The sequence below is a fragment of the Microcaecilia unicolor genome, chromosome 6 (assembly GCF_901765095.1).
Source record: "Microcaecilia unicolor chromosome 6, aMicUni1.1, whole genome shotgun sequence".
Taxonomy (NCBI): domain Eukaryota; kingdom Metazoa; phylum Chordata; class Amphibia; order Gymnophiona; family Siphonopidae; genus Microcaecilia; species Microcaecilia unicolor.
Genome location: NC_044036.1, coordinates 62,391,454 through 62,403,877, shown reverse-complemented (window position 1 = coordinate 62,403,877; position 12,424 = coordinate 62,391,454). Strand labels below are relative to the sequence as shown.

Below are 12,424 nucleotides of genomic sequence, written 5' to 3'. Positions count from 1 at the left end.
AGCCACAAAGGCACCATTATCTACTATAATAAAACTCACCCTCAACGTTCTGAGGACACTGACGTCAGTGAAGCCAAGCCCCGACTTCCTTCAAAAAGGAAGCCACCAAAATCGCTCCGGGCCCCGCCCTCGAGGGCGGAGCAATAGCAGAACAACGAAGGGGTTGGCAGGGAGGGTGGCAGAGAGGCGGGGTGGGGTGGGAAATCGCCCCGGCCCCGCCCTAGCGTCAAACATCATGACGTTGGGGGCGGAGCAATGGCAGAACAATGAAGGGGTTGGCCAGGGAGGGAGGGAGGGAGGGGGGGGGGGTGTTGGCGACGAAAACCTTGCTAGCGCCCGTTTCATTTCCTCTGAAACGGGCCTCTTTTACTAGTGTCTTTATAAAACTGTCCCAGAAAAGCTGAATAAATCATGGTTGAAATGAAGGCACAGACATGTACACCAGCTCCTGAGCAGGTGTTAATGTTTACGATACGTTTGTTTCATAAAGTGGAGAGGCAAGAGAGTGCCGGGGAAGTTAATTTTTTTCCAGTGTTTATCCAATAAAAACCTATTTTATTTAGGTATTTTTTTGCATCAGGGTGTTTTACTGGGTTCTATTTATTTATTTGTATCCCACATTTTCCCACCTATTTGCAGGCTCAATGTGGCTTACAAAGTACCGTAAAGGCGTTCGCCAATTCCGATATGAACAAATACAGTAATGTTGAGGTAGAATAAGGTTTGTGTGTACAGACACATTAGGGAATCGTAGAGAGGAAGAGTTATATCAGTTAGAACCTATTATCAGAAGCCCTAATTATTATTTTTATTGCTAGTACTGCTGTTTTAAAGTTTGCAGCCATTTGGCTTCTCTGCAGCTAAATGGAACTGCTCATATCAAGATATTGCTTTTGGTCTCCCTGCAAGCAGGCTGTTAGCCTGAGATCGCTGAAAACTCCAGCTATTTGTGCCTCTTGTTTTGGTTTTATGTTTTTTTCCTAGCAATTTAATGGCGTTCTTTTTATCTTTGTTGATTGTTATTTTATTAATTGTAAACTGCTGTGATCCTCGTATGGAAACAGCAGTATATCAAATATTTTTAATAAACATAAACATATCAGTTGTGAAAGCAACTATAGATGTGGTTAGTACATCAGAAGTCCAGTCCTCTGTTTGCTATTTGAGGACTACAGGAAGAGAAGTTTAATTTCTGTCAATTTCAAAATCATCATTTAGGTGACTGATTGCATTATCTAATAAAAAATGTCTGTGGCATTAAAACATTGCATTGCATTAGTGGATAATTGTCTCTTGCAATGTAATGCCTTTCCTTATTAGGTTTAAGTCCACTGGCAAAAAGGAGTGGGGGTGGGGGGAGGTCATACTGTAGCAAGCTTTCAAGTTAGGTGTTCACCTTTTATTTCCTGGACTTAGTCTAGTTGACTCCAGCTGTCCTCTGCATCTTTCTAATGTTTAATAAAGCCTTCTTTTTTTTTCCTTCCTTCCCTCCCTTTCTTCTTCCTTTTTCTTCTATGTGCCCCTGTTAATGTACCTGAAGATTTGCAGTTTGCTATAGTTTGCATTGTTTAACATTGTTTCTCGTTGTCACATGTTGTTATTCTCTCTTTATAACAAAACCAATAAAATATTTGAACACAGAAGATGTTTAACAAGTGTGGAAAACTCTAGTTCTTGACAGTCACATAAAGTCTGCTTTTCAAGATTCTCAGCATTTGCTAATTAATTGTGTTCACAGCTACCTGATGGCTGTTTGGCTGAAAAACCAGACCTCTTAGAGGTTCTTGAGAAATGAGGGGCCCTTTTACTAAAGGGTCGGTACGTGGCAACCGGCTTGCCGTGCGCCAATCTGGAACTACCGCAGGAGCCCGGCGGTAGTTCCCACCCCCAGGGCGTGAAATTTCAGTGCTACAAAAATATCTTCTATTTTTGTAGCGCTGGGGCTTACCAGCAGCAGGGCCGCTGAGAGACTAGGCCGGGCCCGGGGCAAAGCCGCCCCGCCTCTGCCGCCCCCATCGCTCCCCCTGTCGCTGCAGTCCCCGGTCTCACCTGCCTGCCTCCACGGCTCCAGGCCCCCTGCATTCGAAGCGGCAGTCGCAGATCGCCTCTCTTCTGGCCTTCCGTCCCTGTGTCCCGCCCTCACCTGATGTAACTTTCGGTTTCCACAAGGGCGGGATACAGGGAGGGAAGGCCCGAAGGGAGACGATCTGTGACTGCCGCTTCGAATGCAGGGGGCCTGGAGCTGAGGAGGCAGGTAGGTGAGACCAGGGACTGCAGTGCCAGTGGCCTGACCCCGGCGCCGGGCCCCCCCTTAGAGGCCTGGGCCCATGGAATTTTGTCCCCCCTGCCCCTCCCTTGGCGGCCCTGACCGGCAGTAATCAGGCATCACACAGTTACCGCAGGGTTAGCGTGGGAGCCCCTACTGCCATCTCAATGAGTGGCAGTAACGGCTTTGCCCCTGAAATGGCTGTGCGATAAGTGGTTCACTTACCGCGCGGTCATTTCTTTTGGAAAAAAAAAAGACAGCCTTTTACACGCTGCAGTAAAAGGGGATCTCAGCGCGCATCTAAAACATGCGCAGATGCTAGCACAAGCCCCCTTTTACCACAGCTTAGTAAAAGGGCCCCTGAGTTTCCCACCCTGGCTTTAGAATCATAGTATTTTGCCAAAGCCCAATCTGGGGCTAAAATGAAAAAATGAAGGGAACAATGAAAAGCTCTTGGCAACTACTGACCTTGCAGATTTGGCATGCATGAAAACAGAGCCTCAGTAGTGCAGCATACGCATTGTAATTCATTTCTGAATCTTCAGCACTACCAACAAGATGGTTTCCCAGAGTCGGAACTTCATGCCTTTGTATCACAGTGCAAGGACCTCCCAAACTCTGGCAGGTACCGACTGGAGGAGGAGGATCCCATTTCAGTTTTCTGCTGTTGCAAACAGTATGTATTCTGAATTTACACTGTAGAAATTGTGTGTTTGTACTAGTCAAGAGAGGGTAGATGTTCAAAATGATTTTTCTTAAAAAGTATTTTTATTGGATTAGAAAGAAAAACAATTGCATAAAACATTAGTCCTAAAACACTACATACCAACTAAAAATAAACAGTCTTTGGCAATGGAACCTATTTCATTATCCATTTTCATTAAGTAATAGGTCAGAAGTGAGGAAAGTTCAGAGGAGGGGATAGGGTGTCTTACTTCCCCACCTTGAGTGAGCAAAGCATGAAGTCCAGTGAACAAATAGATTCACTCCCAACTCTCTTTAGTCCCCTCCCAATCCTCCCTCCGACCCACCCCATACAGCAACTGGGTATTTTCAATAATAATTCAAAATGATTTGACCAGGTAGGAAAGGCATTGGCTGGTTCTATCACCAATATTCAGCTTAATTAACCAGACAGTTAAGTAAATATCTGGTGTACCTGCCAATACACTATCTGTTTAGTTCCAGGGCAGCCTGAGACCAGAATCAGGGTGGAGCAAGGATTTACCTGGTTATCTGTGATTTTCAGTCTGCTAACCAGATAGATGGTCGGATAAAGTTAGGACTGCAGAAAGGCTGACATAACTTTATCAGCCTAGTTATTCAGGCACCAGTCTGTCTATGAGCCGCACTTAGATAACTGTTGGCAGCCACACATGACCCACCCAGATATTTAAGGCAGGTTCTCAGATTAGGCCCTGCCATAAAATATCTATGTCTAATTCAGCTGTGGCTGGCAGTGACTTTAAAAGTGCTGACCATTATAGCTCAATGTTGGGGCATGGGGCACTGTTCCCTCAGAGCTTGTGGGACGGGGCAGGGATGGGCACAGATCCCACGGGGACAGGGCAGGGATGGGGACAGAGCTCACAAGGATGGGGACAAACTTTGTCCCTGTGTCATTTTCTACTTTGAAGCCTGTTAATGAACTGGACTCTTATTTATATTTGAGTGATGCAGACAGCGATATTTTGATTTTTTTGGAAAAACAAGCAAACATGCTGGCCACAACTAGCAAAATTTGCATGGGGATACTATAAATCCTGCAACCAGCACATCTTCTAAGAAGACATCTTCTATGCAGGAAGGACTGCGGAAGACAGGAGAGCTAGATTGAATCCTGAGACTGTTGATGACTTAAATCATAGATTTAAAAAAATCATAACAGTGCTTCATAGGCATATTTCTCCCCTCTAGGGCACACAGAACTGGTTGTATTTTGTACCCCTGGACATTTTAACAAGGTGGATTGATTAGGATTTCTTGGAGTAGAAGTCAGCTATTGTTGGGGTTGGAAGGGTAGAGGGTGGTGGTGAGGAGGGTTATTATAGCTGCTCGCTGGTATTATTGTTTTCTATTTATAATTTATACACAATAGTTACACAGTATATTGTTCCTTTTTATACTTTAATAAGAAGATTTAAATATAAAATCATAATTGTTTGAGGCTTCTGCAGATGAGGACAGAGCCCATGGGGACAGAGACAGAACCTGCAGGGATGGAGACAGGGCCTGCGGGGACGGGGTGAGGATGGAAACAGAACCCATGGGGATGGGGACAAACTTTGTCCCCATGTCATTCTCTACTCTGCAGGACTTCAGGGAACTTGCCTGTCCCTAGTGATTGAAAATACAGTATTATAGTACTACCCCCCCCCCCCCCCCCCACTGGCAGCAGTGCAGTTGCAGGACTCCCACTCAGAGGGGTGTGGGGAGGTTTCTAAATTTTATTTTTGTAATGTAAAGGATGCATTGTAGCTGCAGCTGGGAGTCCAGCTGTGCCAGTCTATGCAGTATAGAATTATTGAAGAACAGAGGTGGAGGAAATATCATATGGACTTTTCCCTTCGTGCAGGGAGGTCAGTAGCCAGAGTTCAATGCCTTCTAATGATAACTCTTGCATGTGTGCAGTGGCATAGGAAGGTGGGAGCAGTGGGGCGGTCCGCCCCGGGTGCATGCCACTGGGGGGGTGTATGTTCCGGGGCAGAGAGAGCAGGGAACCAGCGGAGCTGACGCAGCTCCCAGCGACATGCACTCGGGGCGGTTCGGCCCTCCTATCCGTCCCTCGCCGCTTTCCCATGTAAGTACGCACTCCAGGGGGGGTGCGCTCCGGAGGGGGGAGGGTGCGCTCCAGAGGGGGGAGGGAGGGTGTGCCATGCTGCACCCGGGGGGGTGTGCGCAGCAGCGACCCGCCCTGGGTGTCAGCTGCCCTCGCTACGGCACTGCATGTGTGGAAATGAAAACTGTGAAAAGGCTGATTATATGCCAATATGGAAGGGGGTCAAACCAACACAAGTGATGAATGATTCCCCAATCAAATGTCAATACAAAGGTTTGAAGCAAAAATCCTTTCTACAAAATATATGAAACCAACACAGTCAACGAACACAGAAGGGGTGCTAGCTTTATTGTATTATGCTCACTTCTTATTTATAGAATGATAATTGATTGAGGAACCAACTCAACCTAAGTGCTGGTATATGGAGATGGCATTTTAAGGTTTTAACTTGGGCCTGTGACCTCTAGTCAGGAAGTGTGGATATTCACATCATTTTAAGCTGCCTATAAAAATGTGCAACTAATGTGAATTGTAATTTTATTGCAATTTGTCTTTCAATGTGTGATATTCCTTAACTTGGATGTGCTACAGTCTGCAGAGGGATTGCAGAGTGAAATCTGACACCTCTGCTATTGCACTGAATTTCACACTTCTCCCTGATTCATGAAGACCTTTCCTCCCACACAGCATAGGAGGAACATTTTAATAAATCAGGCGCTAAATACTAGCTTTAGAAGATTTGTCTCATAAATATTCCTAGATTTGTTCTCTGCATTGCTTTTATACAGTGGGATGAGGAATGCCAGTCAGTTCCTTTTGTGGCTTTCAGTAGTGAATCTTGTTACTTTGAGTGTTATAGCGTGTTAGCTGTTCTTCACGTGCATGGGGTTTCTGAAAGTTTATGAATCTTGAATCAGTAGACCTAGTATTTGTTTCATCCTGCTAAAATGCTTGTTTCTGCTGCAAGTGAATTATCCTTTTTACTTTAAGGTTATAAGAAGGAAGACTTGCAAGACTGCATGAGGACACCTCGAAGATCACATACCTGAACTCTTAAGCCTCAAGAGATGGAGAGCAGTAGATTGGACACTGTATTTTAAGGATGTATTTATTATTTAGGACCTTATATAGTAAGCAGTTTCCCTCCTAGACACAAGGGGGAGTTGTTTACCAAGAGCTAATAGCATTAATGCACATTAATTTATTTATTGGATCCTGCGGTAAATAACGCATGTTAACAGTGTTGGTGATCTGTTAGTAAGTGATCCTCAAAATGGGGGAAAATCCCCTTAGGGGGGAAGTTATCAACTTAGTCTACCATTGAAACATGCTATTTTACCACTAACTTGCGCCATTTTAGCACAGGTCCCAATTTATGTGATGAGGCCTAGTTACTATGAACTGGGATTAATAGTAAAATACCCGTCTTAATGGTAGCCCACGTTGATAGCTTCCCCACTTAAGAGGAAAGTTATCAACTTCCCCCCTTATCTCCTAATTCTATATATAGCGCTCAAAATTGCACCTGCGAATTTGGGCACATGCCCAAATTGTGCACATAATTGCTTAACAAGCCAATTAGCACCGATAACTGGGTGCTAATCAATTATTGGCGGTAATTAGCAATAATTGGAATTTACACATACATCTTTATAGTCACTATTCTATAAAGATGCGCATGTAAATTTTTCTGTGTGGATCTGAAAAGGGGGCATTACCATGGGAGGAGCCTGGGCATGTCAGGGGCATTTGTAGGATTTGCACACAGTGTTATAGAATTTGGTGGATCCACACCCAATTTAGGCACAGGGATGTATACCAGGATTCAGTTGGTGTAAATCCTTGCGTCTAAAATTGACCGTGGATCCCAGTACTAAGTGCTGTTCTATAAATGGCGCCCATCATTTATAGATGGGCATCATTTATAGAATATAGAATAGTGCTTAGTGCACATTTTTCTATTTACAGAATTGAGTCCTTAATGTCTTAATTATTTGATAGATATATATATATATAGTTATTTTATATTTTATGAGAAATGAGCTATTCCGTAGTGGTTCAGTGTGTAAAAAGAAGCTCTGACCAGAGCAGAGTCACCGTTTCGCAGGTTGGATTTTTCTCAGTTTCTGACTGTTATTTCATACTGTTTTGCCATTATCACTGGATGTACAATTAAATGCAGGGGAGAAAGTGAAAAACAGGTTGCATCAGTCATTGAATTTATTCTTCTTTATTTATTAAAATGTATTCCTGTCCAGAAACAAAACAAAAAAAACCTTTAAGGCGAGGTACAGCATAAAACATAGGGGCCTTTTTACTAAACCACCTTAAGCACTAGCTCCCAGATTCTATATAGCGTGACTTAAAATGTGCGCAGAAATCCATCCATATTCTGGATTTATGTGTTAACAAGCTGATCTGCACCGATAATTGCCACTTAACAAGCAATTATTGACACTAATTGGCATTAATTAGAATTTATGCGCAGAACTAAGTGTATTCTATCACGTGATGCGCATAAATTCTAAATCACATAGTTGAAAAGGGGGTATGGTCATAGGCATGGAATGGGTGGGTTGTGGGCGTTTCTAAAATCTATGTGCAGTGTTAAAGAATACACTTGGTCCGCACGTAATTTAGGTGTCAGCGTTTACTTGACGTAACTGCCCGCAAGTAAATTTAGGGATGCGGATGGGCGCTCCGTGTGTTCTATAACTACAAGGAAATTTAGGCTTATTCTATAAAGTACGCCTAAATTTAAGCGCACTTTATAGAATACACCTTGGTGAATTTCATTTCTGCAACAATTTTTTAGGTGTGATATATAGAATCTAGTCCTAAACCCTAAAGTCTATAAATGCTGCTCAAAGTTTTTTTTTATATGTGTTTTTTTTTTAAATTTGGTTTTCAAACAAATCCAAATCTCAGAAAAGGATACAGAAATGAAATTACTACAAATAAAAATGTTGATACATTCCCAAATGTAACCAACTAGCCCGCGATAAGGGAGACCAGCATTACACATAATAAAGAAATCAGATAGAAGAAACAATTAAGACTGTCTGCCTCAATCTTATAAGGTATTTAACAAATAGGGGTCCTTTTACTTATCTGCGGGGGAAAAAAGGCCCTGTTGTAGTGGCACGGGCCATTTTACCTTTGTGCCAGGGCCCTTTTTACCACAGCGGGTATAAAAGGTCATCACGCACTTTCTTGAACCTCCATTACCCCAGTTGCAAAGGACTTAAATATAAATCAATTTATGCATCTAGCTTCTCCTCCATCAGCACGCAACTGTGGAATGCATGCACGTATTGACAGACTTCCCTAAATTACTAAAGACTAACTTGCTCAGAGACTTACCTAAAGGATCCTTAAGAAATGACCAGACATCAAAACTTTACCAAAATAAGTTAACATTGAACTCTTTTTAGTTGTTTACTTTATTCACATTATTACTGTTGAATGTTTTACATTTACCCTTGATCTTTAATGCCTGAACTGAACTGTATATCTACTTCTTATAACTTATTTTATATTTTCTGTACTTTAAATGTAATAATATTTTGTATTTCTCATTCCGGAATGGCGATCGCCGTTACGGCATAATGTAAGCCACACTGAGCCTGCAAATAGGTGGGAAAATGTGGGATACAAATGCTGCAAATAAATAAATAAGCCCCACAAAAATATGGCCATGCGGCAAGATAACTCTTACTGTATGGCCATGTGGTGGGGAGCACTTACCACCACCCATTGAGGTGTCAGTAAGGGCTCCTGCGATAACAGCAGCGCTTGGCGATGCCCGATTACCACCAGGTTAGTGCTGCGCTAGAAAACCTTTTTTTTTTCTGGTGCACCGGAAATGGCACATGCTCGATCCGGAACTACCACCAGCAGCCACGTTCGGCTGGTGGTTGTTCCATTGTAGCGTTCAGTAAGCTAGTGTTAGGTTTACCGACCCTTTGTAAAAGGACCCTAGTTCTAAATCATAAAGAAAGTTACTTCTCATAACTTTAAAGAAATTATTCCAAAAGTAACAAATCCTAAAAAGATGTATTCTTTACCCTGAAAGAATTTTAAACACTTATGTGAATTCTTGAGAATAAAGTTGCCCCCAGCCTAAAACTCTATATTTCAAAGCTAAAGAAGCTTTTCATCTGAGCTGCATAGCCCTGGCAACATCTGGAAAAACTGAAATTTTTGTACCACAGAAATTTTTCTTCTGAAAATAGTATTTCATAATCAACAATTTATCCCCTTTTCCCCTAAAGTGATTAATAAAGTGGAACAAGAAGTTATAACATCTTGAGCGTCCTCAAGAAAACATGGCGCCCAAAGCTAGGCATGGAATTGGGCGCCCAGTTACAGAATAGGGCCAATTGCGCATATAACATAATTAACTAATTGGCAATAAATACCAATAATTGGAATTAACAAGCATTAATTGGCACTAATGTACAATTGTGCACATGATAGGCTTATGCCCCTATTCTAAATATAGTGCACCTAACTTCTCTCGTGCACAAATGGAGTGTTAATATGGGAGGGGCACGGGCACATCAGGAGTGTTCTGACTATTCTTGCATGCCACTTTATAGAATAGATAAATATATAAGCAGTTGGGCCTATGAATGTATCTATTTATTTTATAAATTTCTATACCACACAATGTACCATTCTTGGCATTGTACAATAAAGCATGCAAAATCATTAATTACATTTTTTTTAAACACATAAAACAAATACCTGCTCCCTCTGTTGGAGTTCTGAATATCGCACAACCAACCTGGCTTAAACAAGTTGACACATTCTTCATTCTCATTAAATATTTAAATAATCTGTGAAGGCACACTGAAAAAGATGCTTCTTTAGCATTTCTTAAACTGATTCAAAGATTTAAGCATGCTCATTGTTGGGGATAACTTATTCCACAAATAGGTCCTAATAATATATATTTTTTAAAAATTGAGCCTCTATATTGCTGTAAACTCACCACCCGAAACGAAGGCACATCAATGTAACAGATTGCAAAGCTCTAGCTGGCTGATACACTCCTGAAGCAGGCGCTTCTGCGCCGAAACACGGCAGCTGTGTCGAGTCATTTGGTGACTTTTAATAACGATCGTATTTTTGAACAAGCGTCTCCCTTGCTGTTTTCTGGAAGAGCCAGCCTACCCTACTTTTGTTGACATTCATAGGGACTGAGTGTTCCTCCACTTTGAGAAGGCAGTGACTAAAGCATAACACTTAGTTGAACAGAGCTGTCAAGTTACCCAGTTTCAGTAGGGCCATTTTAAGCCAGACCTAAACTTCTGATAGCCCCATTGTGGTGCAACATGGGGCCTGCAGCATTGATTTTAATGGGTAGAATCAGGGATTATAAATACCACACTGCTTTAGGATGTCAGTTCAAAACCAGAACTGGCCAAAAGGTCTTCCTCCTGCCGCTGGGAAACTTGGCAGCACTATTAGAATAAATTGGTAGCAGAAATACCAGAAACAGATTTGGAGAGTTCATTCATTACTTAGAACAAACAAAATCATTAAGAGAAGGGGGTTAGGTGAAGATGTATTTAGGTTTGCTCACACCTTTTTCAGTAGTAGCTCAAGGTAAGTTACATTCAGGTACTCTGCATAATTCTCTGTCCCAGGAGGGCTCACAATCTAAGTTTGTACCTGAGGCAATGGAGGGTTAAGTGACTTGCCCAAGGTCACAAGGAGCAGCAGTGGGATTTGAACTGGTCACCTCAGGATTGCAAGACCAGTGCTCTAACCACTAAGCCACTCCTCTACTCCAATTTGTGCAGCCTGTTTCCTCATATTCCAGCTCATTTTGAACCAGAGCTCAGACCTGACATGAGTCTTTTATTTGCAATTACCCAGAGATTTTGTTTTTCTTCTGTAGAGTTTCTTTTCTTCCGTTTTATCTCCCTTATAGATGTTCTTTAGTCCAGTCATTGTAGCAACAGTGCTCGGCTAAATTGCAACTTCAACCAAAGTTTCAGCAGAGTCAACATCAAAATAGGTGTTTATACAATATGGTCACTGGGTTGGCTAAGTAACATTAAATATAAGCACCAGTTTGTACTGTATTTCCCCATCACACAGGCAGAGTCCAGAGCCAGACAATTTGGCACCCACAAAGGGAAAAACGAACTTCTTTGTGGCAGTGCCCAGAAGCATACTCCCTCCGCGTAAAAACACTTCAGAAGCACCTTTCCACACCCATCCATACACAGGTCCCCATAGCATTTCCTTAACATACACATTCATACGTATAAGCTCTTTGATGAGGTAACACAATCTTGAAGTAGATTCCAATAAATACATCTGCCTGTATTATTAACATCAAAACAGGTTTCACCTCTCACCATCCTAATATATACGGTGTTCCATAATTTGTACATTTTTCATACTGCATTTGTAGCAACTGAGACCAAGTTTTTAGTATTCTCCCCTTGAGTTTATCCACCTCATGGGCTTGGCCTAAATACCAGCAGTACAATAATTTTTTTGTGTATATTTAAAAGATGTTAGGTGCCAAGCCTTCAAAAAAAATTGTTTTTTTGAATCTCAGAATCTATGTTCATAAAAATCAAATGTTAAAAGCTTCCTCTTTCAGAGGATCATGCAGGCTGTGACAAAGTACCTAATGAAAGACTCCAGAGGAAATGAGAGAGTCATGGGATAGGACGTAGTGTTCTATTGTGGATTAAAAACTGGTTAAAAGAAAACAGAGAGTAGGGTTAAATAGTCAGTATTCTCAATGGAGAAGGGTAAACAGTGGGGTTCCGCAGGTGTCTGTGCTGGGACCACTGCTTTTTTATATATGATCTAGAGATGGAAGTAATTAGTAAGGTAATTAAATTTGCTGACGACATAAAGTTATTCAAAGTTGTTAAATCACAAGAGGATTGTGAAAAATTACAAGACTTGGAGACTGGGCATTCTAGCAGATGACGTTTAATGTAGGGTTACCATATGGCTCCAGAAAAAGGAGGACGGATTGAGCCAGCCGGGTTTTACTTCCATTGCTTTCCGTTAAAAGCAATGGAAGTAAAACCCGGCTGGCTCAATTACTTCCATTGAAAGCAATGGAAGTAAAACCCGGCTGGCTCAATCCGTCCTCCTTTTTCTGGAGCCATATGGTAACCCTAGTTTAATGTGAGCGAGTGCAAAGTGATGCATGTGGGAAACAGGAACCCAAACTATAGTTTATGTGATGCAAGGTTCCAGATTAGGAATCACCGCCCAGAAAAAGGATCTAGATCCCATCATTGATGACACATTGAAACCCTCAGCTCAGTGTGTGGAGGCTAAGAAAGCAAATACAATGTTAGGTATTGTTAGGAAAGGAATGGAAAACAAAAATGAGA

General features: G+C 42.0%; 1 protein-coding gene across 1 annotated transcript in view; it reads left to right on the top strand.

The window, feature by feature from the left end:
* Window positions 1-6,609, top strand: part of MCOLN3 (mucolipin 3) — a 52,733-nt gene extending 46,124 nt beyond the window's left edge. The window contains exons 12-13 of the mRNA XM_030206327.1: window positions 2,812-2,942; window positions 6,036-6,609. Of these exons, the coding sequence (XP_030062187.1) occupies window positions 2,812-2,942; window positions 6,036-6,042 (138 nt within the window). The 3' untranslated portion in view covers window positions 6,043-6,609. The remainder of the gene's footprint in view (window positions 1-2,811; window positions 2,943-6,035) is intronic.
* The last annotated feature ends 5,815 nt before the right edge of the window (window positions 6,610-12,424 follow it).